The sequence below is a fragment of the Dipodomys spectabilis genome, unplaced genomic scaffold (genome assembly GCF_019054845.1).
Source record: "Dipodomys spectabilis isolate Male_0828 unplaced genomic scaffold, ASM1905484v1 ptg000098l, whole genome shotgun sequence".
NCBI lineage: Eukaryota > Metazoa > Chordata > Mammalia > Rodentia > Heteromyidae > Dipodomys > Dipodomys spectabilis.
This window is the reverse complement of record NW_024870775.1, coordinates 6,950,660-6,971,625: the sequence shown is the minus strand read 5'-3', so window position 1 is coordinate 6,971,625 and position 20,966 is coordinate 6,950,660. Positions and strand designations below refer to the sequence as shown.

General features: G+C 49.4%; 2 protein-coding genes across 6 annotated transcripts; one reads left to right on the top strand and one right to left on the bottom strand.

Moving 5' to 3' along the window:
- The first annotated feature begins 1,576 nt into the window (after nt 1-1,576).
- Zscan21 (zinc finger and SCAN domain containing 21) lies at nt 1,577-8,497 on the top strand. Of its 3 annotated transcripts, none has more exons than XM_042686530.1 (4): nt 1,577-1,630; nt 3,495-3,982; nt 4,235-4,409; nt 7,256-8,497. In XM_042686530.1, exons 2-4 carry the CDS (start codon nt 3,587-3,589, stop codon nt 8,083-8,085), a joined length of 1,401 nt encoding a protein of 466 aa, XP_042542464.1. In that variant the 5' UTR covers nt 1,577-1,630; nt 3,495-3,586; the 3' UTR covers nt 8,086-8,497. The 3 variants fall into 3 exon arrangements, with proteins under 3 accessions (XP_042542464.1, XP_042542465.1, XP_042542463.1); XM_042686531.1 differs by having other exon boundaries at nt 1,583-1,630; nt 3,554-3,982; XM_042686529.1 differs by lacking the exon at nt 1,577-1,630 and having other exon boundaries at nt 3,053-3,982.
- A 3,983-nt stretch (nt 8,498-12,480) lies between these two features.
- Nucleotides 12,481-20,966, bottom strand: Znf3 (zinc finger protein 3). 3 transcript variants are annotated; one of them, XM_042686618.1, is made up of 6 exons: nt 20,948-20,966; nt 18,937-19,051; nt 17,910-18,039; nt 16,451-16,542; nt 16,137-16,263; nt 12,481-14,543 (listed from the first exon to the last, which is right to left on the bottom strand). In XM_042686618.1, the coding sequence occupies exons 3-6, from the start codon at nt 17,962-17,964 to the stop codon at nt 13,504-13,506; spliced, it is 1,314 nt and encodes a 437-aa protein (XP_042542552.1). In that variant the 5' UTR covers nt 17,965-18,039; nt 18,937-19,051; nt 20,948-20,966; the 3' UTR covers nt 12,481-13,503. The 3 variants fall into 3 exon arrangements, with proteins under 3 accessions (XP_042542552.1, XP_042542551.1, XP_042542553.1); XM_042686617.1 differs by lacking the exon at nt 20,948-20,966 and adding an exon at nt 20,106-20,207; XM_042686619.1 differs by lacking the exons at nt 18,937-19,051; nt 20,948-20,966 and adding an exon at nt 20,106-20,207.

Here is a 20,966-nt window from a genome sequence, read left to right as displayed (position 1 = left end):
CCAAGGCCCTAAGTCATCAAAGCAAAGTAATGAAGTAAGGTGGCTGAGCCTAAATAATTTTTTGCAAACATCCTGGTGCCTAGGCAGGAGACACCCAGCTTCTAGTCCTGGAGGTGAGGCAAGCTATCTTTGAAGTGCAGATGCCTGGCTCAATGCAGTGAGCTAGGTGGGCTCTGCTCTGCAGAAATTCAGATTCCACAGCCCTAGGAAAGCATTGATTAGCTCTGCAAATGGCCTAGAAGTGAGACAAGCCAACCTTAGAAATGCAGGTGTCTGTCAGAGACACCCTGGTGCTTAACTCCCTACTTTACTCAAGCCTTTTATCCTAGAAATTTAACATTTAGCCCTATTTTTTGTTTGTTTGTTTGTTTTTTGGGTCAGTTGTGGGGCTTGAACAGCCTGGGCACTGTCCCTCAGCTCTTCAACTCAAGGCTAATGCTCTACCACTTGAGCCACAGCGCCACTTCTAGCTTTTTCTGTTTATGTGGTGTTGAGGAATCAAATCCAGGGCCTCCTGCATGTGAGGCAAGCACTCTACCACTGAGCCACCTTCCCAGCCCAATTATTATTATTTTTTTAATTGTGCTTTTTTTTTTTGCTGGTCCTGGAGCTTGAACTCTGGGCCTGAGCGCTGTCCCTCAGCTCTCAGCTCAAGGCTAGCGCTCTGCCACTTGAGCCTTAGCGCCACTTCAGACTTTTCCTGCTTATGTGGTGCTGAGGAATTAGGGCCTCATGCATGCAAGGTAAGCACTCTCCCACTAAGCCACCTTCACAGCCCTTTGGTCCTATTCTTAATACAAATGGTCGTTTCAGTCAGTGTCAGACCTCAGTCTTATTCCTAGGGTCTGTACCCATGTTTCTGATTTCATATTTTATGTTCTTTTTGGGGGAAGGTCATCACAGATGCTATGGCTCAAGTGGTAGAGTGCTAGCTTTGAGCAAAAGAAACTCAGGGACAGAGCCCAGGTCCTGAGTTCAAGCCCCAGAACTGGAAAAAAAAAGTAATTATTATTATATATTTTATTACATATACTATATAATATGTAATATAGATTCATATATCACATATATACCACATATGAATATATACCGTATATTATATCCTATAATATACGGTATATATTGTATACCGTATATTATATCCTATAATATACGGTATATATTGTATACCGTATATTATATACTATAATATACGGTATATATTGTATTATATATTATATACTATATATAGTATATAATATACAATATATATTATATGCTATATTATATATTATCACATGATACATAACAGTATGTGACATGCTATTATATATTACATACTATAAAATGTGTTTATATTCCACATATAATATATAAAAATACATATATGTACACACACACACACACACATATATATAAATATAGATATTTTTAAAATTCTTTAGCAACATAACTTCCCAGTCAGGCTTGGGACCCTCTACGTCTCTGCTATGGGCACCAACCAACAAGCTAAGACCTCCTAAATTCCTAGAGGGAGCGCAGCGGCCCCCATCAAGTAATCTTAGCGGGGGGCGGGGCTGTGACGTACTTCCGGCTGCGCCGCCCCGCGGTGCGTGGAGGGGTCTCCGGGCGCCCGCGGCTCTGAGTCACGGTGAGCCTGCGGGTCCCGGGTTAGCGGATCGGGCGGAGGAGGGAGCTGGGCCCTAAGGTTTGGGGAGGGAGAGGTGGGCTTGGCAGTTGGGGCCTGTAAGGGTCCCCTCTACCCCGGTCCTGGGAGCCCGAGCGGCGCCCCGGCCGCGGAGGCGTCGGACCCCCGCAGAGCCTTCCCCACCCTCCCGAGCGGTCACGAACGCCGCCTCGGTGACCCCGCAGCCGTCCCGGCCGCGAGCGGCGGGGCCTGAGCGTAACCCCGGGACGCGGTGGAGGTGGAGACCGGAGGAGGCCGAGGTAGGGCCCGGGTCGCGAACACAAGATAGAAACAAAAGGCCCGGGGGGCGGGGCCGCGGGGCGGGGCGCGGCGCTGGCGGCGCTCGAGGGCCCGGCGTCCACCACGGCGCCGCGCCGCGCGAGGACGCGAGAGAGGGAAAGAGAACGGTTAACACAGAAAGAAACAACAACTTGTGTGCGCGACCCAGGCCGCCTCGGAGCTTCGGTTCATCCAGTGAGGGCTGCTCTCCCGTCTCAACGGCCATCCGAACTGAGATCCAAACCTGGCCTCACGCTGGGCCCTGGTGGCTCAGGCTTTGTAAAATCCTAGCTGCTCAGGAGGCCGCGGTCTGAGGATCACGGTTCGAAGCCAGCCAAAGCAGGGAAAGACCATAAGACTCTTAATCTCCAATTAAAAGCTAGTAGTGGAGCTCTGTGGTTAAAGTGGTAAAGCGTTAGCCTTGAGGCACACAAAAGCTCAGGGATGGTGCCCAGGACCTGAGGTAAAGCCCCACGACCGGCCCAAAAACAATAAATAGTGAAAGCAAAAAAGGGCTAGGTGTCACTTAATTGGTAGAGCACCTGCCTAACAAGCATAAGGCCCTGAGTTCAAACCCCAGTACCACCCACAAAACAAAAACTTGAGTATGTTCTAGTTAAAGTGTCAATCAAATGAAGCCCAAAATTATATTGCAATTATACTCTGTGTGTGTGTGTGTTACTGGGGATTAAAAACCTAAGGAAGAGCCAGAAACCTGGGGCTCACAAACTAGGTATTGGCAGGAGGTTGAGATCTGAGAACCATGATTCAGAGCCAGCTGGGGCATGAAATATCATGAGATTTTTTTTTTTTTTTTTTAGTTGGTTGTGGGCCTGAACTCTGGCCCTGGGCACTGTCCCTCAGCTCTTCAGCTCAAGGCGAGTGCCCAACCACTTGAGCCACAGCGCCACTTCCAGCCTTTTCTGCTTATGTGGTGCTGAAGAATCGAACCCAGGGTCTCATGCATGCAAGGCAAGCACTCTACCACTGAGCCACCTTCCCAGCCCCAATGAGATTCTTAACTTCAATAAACTATTTAGAAAAAGCCAGAAGTGGCACTTTGGCTCAAGTGGTAGATCGCTAGCCCTGAGCAAAAGAAGCTCAGGGACGGTAACCAAGCCCACAGTTCAAGCCCTAGGACTGGCAAAAAACCTCCAAGGAATGTCTTTTGACTTTTTTACTCTGCCCCTCTATCATTTGAGCCATGCTTTCTGGCTGACTTTGTGCTGGCTAATGAGAAATAGAGTCTTGTGGGCTTACTTGCTTGGCTGGTACCCTACCTGGCTTTTTCTTGATTAATTGGTTTGTCTTCCTGGGCTGATCTTGAATTTCCATTCTTACATTTAATTGTCCCAAGTAGCTAGGATTATAGGCATAAGCCACCAGTGCCCAGTTCATGTATTTTTTTTTTTGTCAGAATTATTGTTTTTATGTGGCAGTTTTATGGGGGCTAACGTTTCCACAGTTCAGTGTGCTGAAAGGTATGGCTATAAAGACCAAAACCCATACTTTCCATTTTGGTGGTAATATGACAACCATATTTTCATAGGTTTAAGGTGTGTGGCCCTAAGAACCAGAAACCTAAAGGAACCAGTATTTTTGTTCCTCAGCCCACCTTAGAGAAGTGTTTCCTGGAGTCTGATGACCAAAGTGGTAGGCATGGCCACAGTTCTTGGCCCCAGGCTGGCTCAGGAGCATGCAGGGCCAATAGCTGTGAAAGTGGAGGAGGAGGAAGACAAAAGGAAATGCCGTCCTGGCCTGGAGATGTTCCGCCAGCGCTTCAGGCAGTTTGGGTACCATGATACGCCAGGACCCCGCGAGGCTCTGAGCCAGCTCCGGGTGCTCTGCTGCGAGTGGCTGAGGCCTGAAATCCACACCAAGGAACAGATCCTGGAGTTGCTGGTGCTGGAGCAGTTCCTGACCATCCTGCCCCGGGAACTCCGGGCCTGGGTGCAGGAGCACTGCCCAGAGAGTGCAGAAGAGGCTGTCACTCTTTTAGAAGACCTGGAGCGGGAGCTGGATGAACCAGGACTGCAGGTAGGCAGGAGGCTTTCTGTGGCCAGTGGGTTGAAGGGAGGAATGTGGTTTTGGCCTTTGAGTAAGACTAGCTGCATGGAAGCTTCTAAATCAGGTCATGTTTCCTCCATCGTATACCACCTTTAGTCCTTGAATCCAATAGAATGGGTGATTTTTTTTTTCCCCTTTCCTAGAGGTTCTGTATATCTCTTCTTAGACTTTTCATCTTAAAGTGAACTGCACACAAACTCAGCCATTTCTTACTGTCTCCAGATCTCAACTCCTCCAAGTGAACAGAAACAGATGTCACCTTCAGGCACTGCAGAAGAGTCCCCGAGCAGGGAACAGTCTGGTGACAGCAGTCCCAAATATGATTCTTGGGGGCCTCTGTACATCCAAGAGACTGGTGAGGAGCAGGTTTTCACTCAAGATTTAAGAAAAATTCAAGGTAAGGATCATCTCTCCATGCCCCTGGGTTTGGGACATGTTCAAAGATGGTGGGTTCCCCATCTCTTAACTATTTAATACAGTGTTCTTAAAATAATGCATTGGGGCATTCCCTCAATTTTCTTCCTACCCAATGGCATAGCCTATAAATAAAGCTCTTATCACATGACCTCCCTCCCACTATGTGCTCTTCTCTCTCAACGCTTTCTCACCGTTGTCTCGTGCAGTGACATTACCTCCTGTGGCTCATTCAAGCTGCGCATAGCTGTGCGGTCAGTTTGTTTATCAAACTCATTGATCCTCCAAGAGCGTGTCTTCTGTGCTGGGACCCTGGCTGAGGAGAGGGAACTACATCTGCCCAGCCACTCCAGTTAATGTAAAGGTCTCTACTTTTTTAACCACACAGGCAGTGCTACCCTTGGCCAGTTTCCTGGACCACAGAGGAAAAACAGATGCCTCTGGGAAGGCAACTGGAAGGCATTGGAAGTCTCCTTCCCTGCTGACGCTGTACAGAGCTTGTCAGAAGTGAAAAGTGTGTTAGGAAACCAGTGGTGGTGGCACACCTGTAATCATAGCTACTCAGGAGGACAAGATCCAAGGATTGCCGTTCAAATCCAGCCAAGGCAGGAAAACCCATAAGACTCTGATCCCCAGTTAATTGCCAAAGGAAAAAAAAAGCCAGAAGTGGAGCTATGGCATTAGCTTTAATCAAAAAACTCAGGGACAGTGCCCAGGCCCTGAGTTCAAGCCCCAGTTCTGGTGTTTGTGTGTGTGTGCATGCACGCACACACACACACACACAGCTGGCTTAGCTGGGCGCCAGTGGACACACACACACAGCTGGTTTAGCCTGGCGCCAGTGGCTCACGCCTGTAATCCTAGCTACTCAGGAGGCTGAGATCTGAAGATCACAGTTCAAAGCCAGTCTGGGCAGGAAAGTCCGTGAAACTTATCTCCAATAAACCACCAGAAAACCAGAAGTGGTGCTGTAGCTCAAGTGGTAGAGCGCTCGCCTTGAGCTGAAGAGCTGAGGGACAGTGCTCAGGCCCAGAGTTCAAGGCCCACGACTGACAAAAAAAAAACAACTGGCTTAAATTAAACTGGCTTTGATTAAAAATATACATAGACAGAGTTTGTAAATGTGAGTCTGTGGTCATAGACAATTCAGCATCTGAGACTTGTTACCTGAATTGCTGCATAGGAAGACCAAGATGGAGGGGCTAAGGGAGCTGTGGAGTCTGCTGTCTGTGCAGTTAGCCGCTCCAGATGTAGAGACAGAATCGGGAGAAAGAGAAAATGACAGAGTTGTCCAGAACTGATGAAAGAAAGTCCTCAAGGAAATACAATCCAAGTAAATAAGATCTAGGTGGTAAAACTACAAAATGTCAAATTTTGTCCGATATCTTAGGAGTCAAGATATAATAAAATAGGTGAACTAGGCACCGGTGGCTCACGCCTGTAATCCTCACTACTCAGGAGACTGAGATCTGAGGATTGTAGTTCAAAGCCAGTCTAGGCAGGAAAGTCTGGAGGACGAATCTCCAGTTGAACAGCAAAAATTTGGAAGGGGAGCTGTGGCTCAAGTGGTAGCATGCTAGCCTTGGGCAAAAAAGCTTAGGGACAGTGTCCAGCCGCTGAGTTCAAGTCCCAGAACTGGCACAAAAAGAAAAAGTTTTCAACTTCTCAGAGAAAATTTAAAATGTTAACATTTCTGGTTATTTCTTCCCACATGTGAAGTCTGTGGCTCTGCAGGGACTTGAAGGGGTGTCTATGTGCAGCTGAGGGTTGGCTCATTATGGAGAATGGAAAGGAGCTTTGCTAAGGTTCTGGTCACTGGCAGTCAGAGAAGGGATGAGCCTGGAAACACCTGTTGGCCAAGGAAGGAAAGAGACGGTCAGGTGAAGAGAGAAGAGTGAGGTTTTGAAGGACAACTTGTTTTTTCATTGATTTCTCATAATCCTTTTTTTCAACATGTGGATGGCTAGGGATGAGAGTCAGATGCTTTCATTCACAGATCTGACCATGCAGTGATTTTACATGGAGCGAGTGTCCACTGTGTATGGGTGTGGCTGTGGGTATGTGTTGTTGGGCATTGAACCGGAGGACTTGTGCATGCTAGGCAACTGCTGCCATGTGGGCTGCATCTCAGCCCTGCTCTGATTGTTTTTACAAGCAGTTCTGTGTGAGATAAGGGTTTTGTGAGTTTACAGCTTAGCCTTTTTTTGCTTCAGTCCTATTGCATCTGTTTTTGTTGTTGTTTTCTGGTTGTGGGGCCTGAATTCTGGGCCTGGGCACTGTCCCTCAGCTCTTCAGCTCAAGGCTAGTGGTCTACCACTCGAGCCACAGTGCCACTTCCGGCTTTTTCTGCTTATATGGATTTGAGGAGTCGAACCCAGGGCCTCATGCATGCAAGGCAAGCACTCTACCACTGAGCCACCTTCCCAGTCCCTGCATCTGTTTTTGCCTTATGTGTATGCTACAGTCCTGATTTGTCTTGAACTTAGGGCCTGAAGGCAGTCCTTGAGCTTTTGTTTGTTTTTTGGGGGGTCTGGTCATAGGGCTTGAACTCTGGGCCTGGGCGCTGTCCCTCAGCTCTTCAGCTCAAGGCTACCGCTCTACCACTTGAGCCACAGCACCACTTCCAGCTTTTTCTGCTTATGTGGTGCTGAGGAATCGAACCCAAGGCCTCAGGCATGCAAGGCAAGCGCTCTACCACTGAGCCACCTTCCCAGCCCCCCTGAGCTTTTGATGATTGGATGATTTGTCCTGCAGCCATGCTGAGTTCTCCTGCAGTTCCTTGCTTAAAACAAGGACGTGTGACATACCTCACTATGCTTCCTGTTCCAGGTTGCAAATCAAACCCCCAGAATGAGGAGTCAGCAGATGAGCAGAAAAGTTCTGAAGAAGATGGACTTATGAGGGATTTCATCCCCGTGATTATTGCCAACAAGTGTGAGGTCAGGGCAGAGAGGCAGTGGGTGAACCCAGAAAGGGGAAGAGGAGCAAAAGCCCCTCCTCACCATGCAGGGTCCAAGAAAGGGGCAGAATCGGTTTCTCCTAAGTCAGCCCCTGGGGCAAGACGATACATCTGTGCCGAGTGCGGAAAGGCCTTTAGTAATAGTTCCAACCTTACCAAACACCGCAGAACGCATACTGGGGAGAAACCATATGTGTGCACCAAATGTGGAAAGGCTTTTAGCCACAGCTCCAACCTTACCCTGCATTACAGAACGCACTTGGTGGACAGGCCTTATGACTGTAAGTGTGGGAAAGCCTTTGGGCAGAGCTCAGACCTCCTGAAACACCAGAGGATGCACACAGAGGAGGCGCCCTATCAGTGCAAAGATTGCGGCAAGGCCTTCAGTGGGAAAGGCAGCCTCATCCGCCACTACCGCATCCACACTGGTGAGAAACCCTATCAGTGTAATGAGTGCGGGAAGAGCTTTAGTCAGCACGCAGGCCTCAGCTCGCACCAGCGCCTGCATACGGGCGAGAAGCCCTACAAGTGCAAGGAGTGTGGGAAAGCCTTCAACCACAGCTCCAACTTCAACAAGCATCACCGGATTCATACTGGGGAGAAGCCTTACTGGTGCAGCCACTGTGGGAAGAGCTTCTGCAGCAAGTCCAACCTCTCCAAACACCAGAAGGTCCACTCTGGGGAGGGGCAGGGGCTCTAGCTGCCCAGCACCTTGTTTCTTGTTTGAATTTTGTAAGTAAGTTTCAGAAGGTTAATATTAGAGAAGCCCTAAAGACAATAACAGCTCGTGATAGATTTTGTGCCACTTGGTGGCCAGGGCTGCCTGAGAGCTGGTGCTCTGTGGCGGCCGCTTAGGCAGGAGGCCTTCAGGGCACTTGTGGCTCTGTTTTGTCCTCCAAGGCCAGTCCAGCCTGACACCCCACCCATTTGCCCTAGGCCTCACTTGGCCTTGTAGGGCCCCTGCCTCTGTAGTTGAAATCTGATGTGAATCAAGCTTAAGGAGGAAACTTTATAACTATTTCAACGTTGTATATTCCACAAATGTATTTGTAAAGAATTGAGCCACACTGAAGACAGTTTATTGCATTCAGAATAAACATAGCACTGTAATGCCTCAGGACCATTATTGTGATGAGTGGTGTGTTGGTGACTGAATGTTTTTGTTTTTTTTTGGTCAGTCATGGGGCTTGAACTCTGGGCCTGGGCGCTGTCCCTGCGCTCTTCAGCTCAAGGCGAGCACTCTATCACTTCAGCTACAGCGCCACTTCCGGTATTCTGGTGGTTTATTAGAGATAAGAGTTTCACTGACTTTCCTGCCCAGTCTGGCTTTGAACCAAGATACTCAGATCTCAACCTCCTGAGTAGGTAGGATTACAGGCGTGAGCCACCGGCGCCCAGCAAACTGACTGTTCTTAAAGATGGGGGCTTCTGGTACGTTTCGATTAGGGACTTACAGGTGTGTGTCTGTGGCTGGGTGTGGCTGTGATAGGTGCAATGACATGCTTTCTCTACATCAGTGTACTTTTGCCCATTGGGCTGTCATCTTCATATGGGTTTTGGTTATGTGTATAAAGCTGATGAAAATCTGTACAATCCAATTTCCAGAAGCTAACATCACAGCCCAGTTTTCCAAGACTGGGACCTCTGCCCACTCCATCTGGACAGCACACTTTTGCTCTGCTTTCTGCATTAATAAACCCACTGCTGCTTAAGTCCCTGACAAGATCAGAATCTTTGTAGTCCCCAGATCTAGTGACCTACGTCCCATGATAGACACATACTAGACATTTTGCAAAAATGATCTTGGGGCTGGGAAGGTGGCTCAGTCGTAGAGCGCTTGCCTTGCATGCATGAGGCCCTGGGTTCGATTCCTCAGCACCACATAAGCAAAAAAAAAAAAAAAGCTGGAAGTGGTGCTGTGGCTCAAGTGGTGGAGCGCTAGCCTTGAGCTGAAGAGCTGAGGGACAGGGCCCAGGCCCAGAGTTCAGGCCCCATGACCGGGCCCTCCCCCCCCAAAAAGAAGATCTTAATCATAAAACAGCGTAACAAAACTGAACACGCTCTTAATGTATGACCCAGCAATCATATCCCTTGGTATTTACCCAAAGGAACTAAAAATTTGTAACTACAAAATGGTCTGCACATGGATAGTTGTACCCGTTATTCCCCAGTGCTCAAAAGCACCAAGATGTCCTTTGGCAGGGAATAAGCCTGTGATAAGTCAGGACAGTATATGTTACTCGGTTTTAAGAAGCAATGAATTATCAAGCCGTAAAAAGTCTTGGAGAAATTTTAAATCTTACTAAGTAAAGTCAAGCTGTATAATCATAATGATATATTTTTAAACGGTTTGGTGTTATTGTCTAAATCCATGCAGTGTACACCACTGAGTCTTAATGTAATCTGTGACTTTAGATAGATGTTAGTACTATAGGCCCTGTTATCACTTAGGTGGGGATGTTGGTAATGGAGTATGCCTGTGTGGTGTGGACACTGGATGTATATGAAGTCTGCCTATGGTGTGGCCATGGGATGTATCTGAGAAATTTTGTCTTTTGCTCAATGTTGCTGTAAACGTTTATCTGCCCTAAAAAAATAGTCTTAAAATAAAGCTGACAGGGTGCTGGTGGCTCACACCTGTAATCCTAGCTACTTAGGAAGCTGACAAATGAGGTTCGAGGTTCAAAGCTAGCCGGAGGAGGAAAGTCCATGAGACTCTTATCTCCAGTAAACCACTCCGAAAACCGGAAGTGGTGCTATTGTTTAAGTGGTAGAGCACTAGTCTTCCGCAGAAGAGCTGAGGGACAGCACCCAGGACCAAAGTTCAAGCCCCACAACCAACAAAATAAGTAAAGCTGGCGGCTCATGCCTGTAATCCTAGCAACTTGGGAGGCTTGAGATCTGAGCATTGATGCCAGCTCCAGCAGGAAAGTCTTATCTCCAATTAACCAATAAAAAACTAGAGGCAGATGTGGGACTTAAGTGGTAGAGCACCAACCTTAAGTGAAAAGGCCAAGTGAAAGCAGGAGGCTGGAGGTCAGTCCCAGTACCGGCGCAAATAAAAGGAGATGGAGCTGCCAGTTGTGATTTGAAGCCACAGGACATGAAGCTTCCTCTGGAAGCCCAGAAATGTCCCTAACAAGGCCCCCAGGCCCCCCTTGGCAGGCTGTACTTGGGATGTCGGGGGTCTCCCCAGGCCTGAGGTCTGGGCAGTTCTCTTTTCAAACCCTTATAAAATCCCGATGGCCATCCCTGTTTCTCTAACTCTTTTTGCACACCACCCTCTATCTGCTTACTTGGAAATTTGCGGGCTCAAAATGCCAAGTCTGGTTCATTCTGAATATAGCTTTTATCCCTTCACCCTCTAAGGCATATATATTCGGTCAGTCCTGCCTGCCGCGAAGGAGGCCTTGCTGCGCCCCCTTCTTTCTGGCTCCCCGACGAGGGGAGGGGAGGGGAGGAAGATCATGAAGTTGTCGGAAACCCGAGGTCCTAGAGGGGCTTGAGGTCCCCTGAACTCAAGGGCCCGCCCAGGATGGCTCCTTCCGGAAGCGGGCGGAGCCAGGCACCTGCGCTGAGTCTCGGTGTCCGGTGTCCTCTCTAGTGTGAGTAGGACCTTTTATTCCGGGCCAGGGGGCCGGAAGTGGTGTTACCCTGTGGAGTGCCCGAGACTATCAAGACAGCGGAGCTGGAGGCAGTGTCGGGAGCGATTTATCTTTTTACATGGTACTGAGGACTTGAACCCAGGGCTTCATGCTTGCTAGGCAACCACGCTACCACTAAGCCACATTCCCAGACCCGCAAAAAGAAGTGTTTGCGGGTCCATCATAAACCGGGACTGGACCCCAGGCTCATCGCCTAGTTGAGAACCCCATTTCTAAGGCTGTCCATTTGAGTCCTTTTTTCTCCCAATAACCTGAGTTGATACATTTCATAAAGGGCCCACCTACTTTTAACACTAAGTGCCAGCAGTGCCCAAGGTAGTCTCTGTCATGTGGACACACACATTCTTTTTTAAAAAACCATGTATTTGGGAAGTATAACAACTGTTGCTGAGCAGTGCCTCTAGCCTGTAACCCTAGCCACTGGGGAAGTGGAGATTGAGAGATCTTGGTTGGAACTCAGCCCAGGCAAAAGTTCACCCTAGAGTCAACCAGACAATGTGCCTGACACATCTTGCTACATGGGGAAGCACTGGTAGAAGGAAGGGGAGCCCAGGCCAAAGTGAGACCTTACCTCAAAAATAACTAATGGAGGTGCTGGGAATGTGGCTTCGTGGTAGTGTGCGCCTAGCATGCTTGAAGCCCTGGGTTTGATTCCTCAGAATCACATAACAGAAAAGGCCAAAAATGGCACTGTGGTTCAAGTGGTAAAGTGCTAGCCTTGAACAAAAACAGCTCAGACAGTGCCCAGGCCCTGAGTTCAAGTCCCAGGACTGGCAAAAAGACAAACCAACAAACCTAATGGTGAAGGGGACTGGAGGAGAAATTGTATTTGCTTGGCTGAGACTCTGGTTTGGAACTCAATTCAGTGACCAGAAAGAGCTTACCAGTTTGCCTCCCAGTAGCAGTGGAAAAACTCACACTAGCAGGTAAGCCATACACTAATGGCTCACACCTGCAGTCCAAGCTACTCAGAGAAAGGTAAGTTACAGATTCTACTAAAAAAATCAGAATTGCTACCCAAACAAGTTTTTTTTTTTTCCTTTCCTACTGAACCATACAGAATGCATTACCACAAACTCCTAAATGTGACTTGAGGGCTGGGAAGGTGGCTCAGTGGTAGAGCGCTTGCCTTGCATGCATGAGGCCCTGGGTTCGATTCCTCAGCACCACATAAGCCAAAAGAAAAAAGCTGGAAGTGGCGCTGTGGCTCTAATGGTAGAGTGCTAGCCTTGAGCTGAAGAGCTGAGGGACAGCGCCCAGGCCCAGAGTTCAGGTCCCACGACCGGAAAAAAAAAAATGTGACTTGAAGGTGACTGTAACTATGTAGATGAAAAGTTATCTGTAAAAATCCTTAAAGGCTCTTTTGGGATCTAATAGTTGGTGTTGTTTTAAGTGGAATTTGGCCCTTGCACAAAAACACACTCAATCTCCTGAAAAACTATTGTTTTAATAGTGCATTTCATTTATGCTACAGGAGGAGCAGGTGGAAAATGGAAGGTGACAGAAGGTGATCTCCTGGGTCAGAAATACTCCAGAAGCACCATCCTAACCCAGCGAGAAAGAACCCTTGTCCAAGGTGCCTTCCTTATTTGCTCTATTTGTATTCATCCTGGGCTGGTGAGGTCAGAAGAGATTGAGCTGCAGTTAGGTGTTAGAAAGGACAGAGCGGGTGTGCTGGCTGAGTGGGATCTTTGAAAGCATCCTTAGTAAGGAGGTTATCATTAGAATCACTTTTCATACCAGGAGGCAAGGACAGAGGGAAGGCCAAAGCTCAAGCTCTTCCCTCCTCAAGTTCTTCACTGCACAGAACTTCCTCCTCAGTTCCTCTATCACAGGAAGGACGAGGGCCTAGTGAATTGTCAGACTGCCCTTGGAAATGGGGTCTTCTTGCTCTAAGAGCAGATCACAGAAAAATCTTTTGGGGTTTTTTCCTCTTAATAAATTAAATCCCTCAGCACCAAGTTTGTACTATTAGCCAAATCAGAAAACAAAGCAGCATGTTCCTTGCTAAATCTTGAAGCTGGATGGAGGACAATGGCTTTGAAATCCAGCTATCCTCCTTCCTAGCAATCAGGACCCAGAATATTCTTTCCACTTTTTGTGCTCACTCTACTGACTCCAACTAGTAGAATCTTTGAAATCTCCTTTCTAGTATGCTTGCATCCCTACCTTGGAAAGGAAGGCTTCTGTGATGTGATAAAAATGGTTTAGTGCAAACACCCTTCCAAAAAGGGGTGGCTGGTCCCCAAGCCTCCTTCCATCCCCAGCCCTGAATCTGTTGTGTCTCACAACTTTTCAAGGCTGGTATCTGCCAGTCAGTGTGCCAAGATTTTCCCAACCCACCCCTTCATTCTCTGAAGTGAAAGGTATGAGGCGGAAGGGCACACCGTAAGTTGTTGATAGAGCCAGAGCCCTTGCGGGCGATTGGGCTTGTGGCTCTTTCATGTAAATGCTCAGACATTTAATTCAGCAGGAACCCCGAGAGAACTTTTGCTCAGACTCATTCCATTCAAAGGCTTCTCTCCAGTGTGAATCCTCTGATGGCGGACAAGCGCTGAGCTATACCTGAAGGCTTTTCCACACTCGCTACATTCATAGGGATTCTCCCCTGTGTGGATTCTCTGATGCTGAATAAGGCCTGAGCTGTAGGTAAACTTCCCTCCACACTCCATACATTCATAGGGCTTCTCTCCAGTGTGGATCCTCTGGTGCTGGTAGAGGTGCGAGCTCTGGCTAAAGGCCTTGCCGCACTCGTTACATTCATAAGGTTTTTCTCCAGTGTGGATTCTCTGGTGGTGGATGAGCGTGGAGCTCCTGCTGAAGGCTTTCCCACACTCATTGCATGCATAGGGCTTCTCACCAGTGTGGATGCGCTGGTGGTGCGTGAGTGTGGAGCTCCAGCTGAAGGTCTTCCCACACTCGTGGCACTCATACGGCTTCTCGCCTGTGTGAATCCTCCGGTGCAGGATGAGGGCAGAGCTGCAGCTGAAGGTCTTCCCACAGTCCTGGCACTCGTACGGCTTCTCGCCCGTGTGGATGCGCTGGTGCTGGATGAGGTGTGAACTCTGGCTGAAGGCCTTGCCACACTCACTACATTCATACGGCTTCTCCCCGGTGTGAATCCTCTGGTGCTGAATGAGGTCCGAAGTTCGGTTAAAGCTCTTGCTACATTCATCACACTTATGGGGTCTGTCCCCCGTAGGAAGTCGCTGCTGTGAGAGGAGGCTGCTCCCAAACTCACTGTATTTCTCGCTTCTCTCCCCTGTGGGGGTCAGCTTCTCCTCAACTGTCACTTGACCAAACTCCTGGATTTTCCTGTTCAGTCTCTCACCAGTTGAGTTCCCCAGTTGCCTTTTGAGACTGAGTTCTTGTCCATAAGCTTCTTCATACTTAAGACCCTGAGCAATATCCTTCTGGAATCTTCCCAATAGCATTCCATGGGATCCTGAAGCTTCGGTAATTCCTTCATCATTTTCAGTTCTCGACTCACCATCTGGACAATAAGAAATCGAAATGTCACCGGGTCCTTGTAGGAAAAGGAACAGATGTCAGAGGACAGGGCGCTCACGTGACTGGCGTGTGTAAAGATAACAGCGCGTGCAGCCTCTTGTAGGCCTGCAAAGAGGTTTATGTCCAGTGCATGGAGCTAGAGCAAAGTAAGACAACTGGGTTAAACAGGAAGGCCAGGTGCCAATGGCTTATGCTTGTAATCTTAGCTATTCAAGAGGCTGGGATCTGAGGATTGTGGTTCAAAGCCAGTGGGAACAATAAAGTCTGAGACTCTTATTTCCAACTAACCACTAAGTGGAACTGTGGCTCAAGTGACAGAGAGCTAGCCTTGAACACAAAAGCTCAGGGACAGAACTCAGTCTGAGTTCAAGCCTCAGGACCTGCACACTCACAAAAGTTCACATTTCTGTAAGAGCAAGGTACTAAACAAAGCAGGAGGTGCCTAGGGGTAACAGAGGACCCAAGAGTTCCAGAACATTCATGTTGACACAGGAAAATCCCACCTGTTCAGAAATCCCTCCTCCCACACACAGGAGTAACCAGATTTTGAGTGAAAAGCCTGGGGCTAGAACTTTACAATCACCAGGCTCTGAAACTATACACAGGGTCAGATCTCTGACCTCCCTTTCCTCATCCATAAAATGAGAATAGGGCCAGCATAGTGGTGCATGCCTATGTAACCTTAGCTACTCAGGAAGCAGAGACTAGAAAGACTGCAGCTCAAGGCCAGCCAAAGCACCGTTAGCAAGATTCCATCTCAAAAACTAACTTGTATGACGTGTGTGTGTGTGTGTGTGTGTGTGTGTGTGCGTGTGTGTGTGGTGTGTGTGCGTACACATGATACTGGGCTTGAACTCTGGGCCTTGCCCTCTAGCTCAGCTTTTTGCTCACAGCTGGTGCTCAACCACTTGAACCACACCTCCACTTCTGGCCTTTTGCTGGTTAAATGGAGATAAGAGTCTCAGAGGTTGGAGCTGGGATGCATAAAGCATGCATGAAGCCCTGGGTTTGATTCCTAAGTACCATATAAATAGAAAAAGCTGAAGTGTTGCTGTAGCTCAAGTGGTAGAGTGCTAGCCTTGACCAGAGAGGCTCAGGGACATAGCCTAGGGCCCTGACTTCAAGTCCCAGGACTGGCAAAAAAAAAAAAAAAGTCTCAGAGCTGTCTGTTCAGGATGATCTTAACGGAGATTGTCCTATCTCAGACCTCTTGAGTAACTAGGATTACAGACCTGGCACCCAGCTCCCCTTGTGCAAATATTTGAAGGTAATTTAAGAAGTGGGAGAGTGGATAGAAGTGTGTGGGTCAAGTGGTACAACACCTGCCTAGCAAACTTGAGTTCAAACCCTCGAACTGCTTTAACAAAAACAAAGTTAATTCTAAACTACCTCAAGGATAGACTAAATGAAAATATAAAAACTCTTTATAAGCTGTTAATTACTGCATAAATGTAAGTTACACTGGTTTTTATCAGGATGTTCCATCAGCAGTTACTGTTTTCAGTAACTAGACTGCTAGTAGCAAAGGGAGGAGGCCACCAGCTGCGGAGCTGGGCAGGGAAGGTACGCTCCTCACCCAGTGAGAACACGTTCCTGTAATTCTCCAGCATCACGTCCCTGTACAGACTCCTCTGCGCAGGCTCCAAGCGCTTCCACTCCTTCCTGATGAAGTACACAGCCACATCCTCAAATGTCACCAAATCCTAGAGACACAGTCACAGGTTTCCGGATGGGGCGGGACGACCCCTTGGTAGGAAGTGGGTAGAGGTCAGAGGCAGGAGACAGAGCCCACGATGGATTCCGCAGGGAAGGCCTACGGTGCTGATGGTGCCATCAGTCTAGGGTGCTCCACAGGACAGGAAGGAAATCATGAAGGGCCCCACAGCTCACCTGAGACTTGGTCTTCAGGAATGCAGCTGCCAACACTTTGTCTCCAAGATTGTCCTTGTCAGGAAAGGCGGGAACTTCAGAGGAAGGAATAGCTGAAGAACAACAGGGCCCAGGATGAGTCCGGGTCCTCTGGCCTCTGGTCATTTCTCCACACAACTACCCAGGTCCTGTTTTCATTACTCCTGTATTCTTTTTGGTTGACGTGGGTCAGTACTGGGCCTTGAACTCAGCCCCATGATCTTGCTTGGCATTTTTGCTCAAGGCTGGTTTTCTACACTTGAGCCATACACCTCCACTTGCAGTTCTTTGCTGGTTAACAGGAATAAGAGTCTCACCTACTTTCATAGACTGGTTTTGAACCATAATCCTCAGATCTCAGCCTCCTGAGTAGCTGGGATTATAGGCATGAACCACAGTGCCTCCTGTATTCCTGTCACTCCCCCCCCCCCACCCCACCCCCAACCTGGGCCTGGAACAGGCTACCACAAGTCCCTACCACCACCTCAAACTCTTGCATCACAAAAAAACAGCAGCAGCAGCTTTTTTTTTCCCCATCCCTGTTAGAAAGCCCACAGTTATCATCCTTGCTCTCCATCTCCAGATCAAATCTATGCTCTACAAGTGTTGTCTGTTTCTGTGACGGTGCATACAACTCCTCCAGGTCTTAAGTTCCCATGTCTGTCTTTAGAGGCAAAACCACCAGACCATACTTGACCTGCCAAAAACGGCCTTAAATGCTTTGCTTTTCAAGATAATTCTAAAACTAAGAGATTAGGGCATGGCTCAAGTGGTAAGAGTACCTGCCTACCAAGCACAAGACCCTGAGCTCAAACCCCAGTACTACCAATAAAAATGAAGAAAAAGCACAATATATTTTAGTGGCTTCCTATGCATCCCTGCTTCTGATCCACAGTATAATCCCCAAGAGCCTATTCTCAAAGCTATTTTGAAGAGCAATAGAAAAACAATCATGATTGAACTTGGCTGTTGAAGAATTCCTGAAAAATTCAAGAGATATCAGTTTTCTTTTTTTTTAGGTTCAAGACCAGGACTTGAACTTAGTACCTGATGCTTTGCTAGTGCTCTTCCCAACAGAGACATGCCACCAACCCCTAAATTTTCTTAATCTTGTTCAACAAGCCACAACTCTTCCAAAATGTGCCAGTTGTAAAAAACTATCAGGCTGACATTAATTAGAATTAATGGTTAAGTAGAGTCAGTATCCTCCCACTAAGCTGGGTTACTTCAGTGCCTTAGGCCCATCTGGATTCTATTAGTCAGGCAATACCCGATGAGGGAAGGATTTCAATAGATGGTTGACTGAATAAAAGGATGGAAGAGGCCCTGTATGGCAGTACACACCTACGATCCCAGCACTTGGGAGGCTGAGGCAGAAGGAGCCAGAGTTCTCACAGTTTTTTCTTTAGAAAGTTGTTTAAAGAATGACCCCTATTCTCACCACTCTCCAGCAAGGCCTGAGGTTCCTGAGGTACGAGATCAGCTTGAGTTTCCATGGGTCGGGCTGGGCACTCAGTTAATCTCCTCTCGTGCAGACTTGGCAGGAAACAGGCTCTGAGAACGAGGAAGCACTGCAGAAGCAAGAGTTCAAAGTTCACAGATAGACAGGCAGCTAGCACTTCCGGTACTACCCAGGGAAGGCAGAGAAAAGACTAGCCTCTGTAATAAGAGGACCACAAAAAACTGCCCAAGGTTCCCATGATACCCCACTTTGGCACCCACACCAACACTTTGGTAACTGTAAGCACAAAAAGTCAGACTGTGCCAAGTCCTGGTGGCTATGCCTGTCATTCCTGCTACTCAGGAGGCTGACATCTGAAGACTGCATTTGTAGCCAACCTGGGCAGACGAATCCATGATTTTTTTTTTTTTAATGTCTGCAAGGGGCCTGAACTCTGGGCCTGGGCACTGTCCCTCAGCTCTTCAGCTAGCGCTCTACCACTTGAGCCACAGTGCCATTTCCCATCTTTTCTGCTCTTGTGGTGCTGAGGAATTGAACCTAAGGCCTTGTGCATGTAAGGCAAGCACTCTACCACTGAGCTACCTTTCAACCCCAGATCCATGAATCTTATCTCCAGTTAACCAGCAAAAAGCCTGACGGAATTTGACTCAAATGGTAGAGTACCAGCCATGAGAGGGAAACACTAAGTGGAATAGAAGAGGTCAAGCCCCCAAACAAGCACACACACAAAAGAACCCCCTCTTCAGAGAGGCAAGTAAAAGGCAGGCCATGGCGCTCTCACAATAGGCTCAAGCAAAGCTGGAACTCAAAGGCATATTGTTGAGAACAAATTGCCAGTGTTGGCATGAGAATTTTACTCACTGAAAGAAACTCTTCATTGCACCCCTCAGTTTCAGGTCCAGGCAAGGCCCTTCCCCTACCCTGCTGCCAAGCCCACACCTTAGAGATACTCATGGGGACTAAGGACAGACCACCAGGAAGTGAAGAGGGCAGTGCAAAGCTTTACCTGCTTGACCCCTTTTTTCCTTCCTTTGTTAAGAGTCAGTCCTCAGAAGACCCAAAGTAGAATGTGGCAGACTCTGTTCAGTTCCTGGCACTTCTGACTTCTGTTAATGCCAATGCTGAATGAAAAATGAAACAACTATGTCAACTTTATTTCTAATCTAGATACTTGGAACAAAGGGGAAGCTCATGCAGGCTAATAAACACTTCTTTATTCTTCTTTTTTTTTGTCAATTGTGGAGCCTGAACTCTAGGTCTGGGCGCTGTCCCTCAGCTCTGCAGTTCAAGGCTAGCACTCTACCACTTGAGCCACAGCGCCACTTCCAGCTTTTTCTGCTCATGTGGTGCTGAGGAATCGAACCCAGGGCCTCATGCATGCAAGGCAAGCGCTCTACCGCTGAGCCACCTCCCCATCCCCACAAATGGCCAGGTGCTGGTGGCTCATTCCTGCAAACTCAGCCTCTCTATTCTGGAAGCCGAGATCTGAGGATCGTGGTTCAAAGCCAGCCAGGGTAGGAAAGTCTGGGAGACTCTTATTGCTAATGAACACCAAAAAACCTGGGAGTGGAGCTGTGGCTCAAGCGGTAGAGCGCTCGCCTGGAGGAAAAAACCAGAAAAATCAGGGACAGAGGCCAGCCACCGAGTTCAAGCGCCGCCACCCAGGAACAACTGGGAGCTGCACCGAGGGAAACCAGAACCAGGGCCCTCGACACGCAGAGCCCCCCGGGGAGCGGGGTCGGCCACGGCTGCCCCTCGACACGCAGAGCCCCCCGGGGAGCGGGGTCGGCCACGGCTGCCCCTCGACACGCAGAGCCCCCCGGGGGAGCGGGGTCGGCCATGGCTGCCCCTCGACACGCAGAGCCCCCCGGGGGAGCGGGGTCGGCCATGGCTGCCCCTCGACACGCAGAGCCCCCCGGGGAGCGGGGTCGGCCACGGCTGCCCCTCGACACGCAGAGCCCCCCGGGGGAGCGGGGTCGGCCATGGCTGCCCCTCGACACGCAGAGCCCCCCGGGGGAGCGGGGTCGGCCATGGCTGCCCCTCGACACGCAGAGCCCCCCGGGGAGCGGGGTCGGCCACGGCTGCCCCGGAGGGAAGCGGGGACCCCCGCACCCCGCCCCGGGCCGCCCCGGATCAGCACCTCCCTCCGCCCACTCGCGACCCCCCGGGACTCACCCTGGGGCCGGGACCAGGCCCCGCTGGACCCTGCCTCGGACCCACGCACTGGGGACAGAACAAAGAACGGAAGCTCCCGCCTTTCGCCTCCGGGTCGTCCTTTGCACCATCCTTTCCCCTCCGCCCCCCCCTACCCACGTGGTCTCTCTAGGAACCTCGGAGGTTTTCACCTCTTGGTGGTTAGCTGGCTCCGGAGGCCTATCTGCGGCGCGAGGCGCGCCACCTACTGGCCGGATGTGGAAGGGCACAGCGCCGCGGGGGGCGGGGGGGGGAGTGGGGAGGCTTGAGCCCTCCTTGACGCAGTGTGCATGCTTGAGAACTCCCCCACCCCTCCCGGTACAGAACGAAGGCGTCTGCCCCGCATCGGCCCCAAGAGAGAGGTCGGTATAACGACCTGCGAGCAAAATCCACGCAGGCACGGTTAAAGGTGACAAAGGAGTCTTATTAGTCTGCAACCCTGTCCTGGTTCCTTTGGAACTAGGAGCAGGGGCTGGAATGTGGCCTAGTGGTAGAGTGCCTGCCTAGCACGCATGAAGCCCTGGGTTGATAACTCAGTACCACAGACACAGAAAATGCAGGAAGTGGTGCTGAGGCTCAAGTAGTAGAGCACTAGTCTTGAGCTGAAGAGCTGAGGACAGCGCCCAGGCCCAGAGTTCAGGCCCCACGACTGACAAAAAACAACAACAAAAAACTAGGAGCAGCTGCAACCTCCAAGGGGGGCGTTTTTGTTTTTTTTTCTCCTTTTTCCTCCTTCCCACAGGCGTCTCTGCCTCTCCTCAAGCCTCTCCAATCTCCGCAGGCCTCTCCGCCAGCCTGGGCCTTCCCCGGGCCTCTCCACCTACCAGGGTCTCCTCTCAGGCC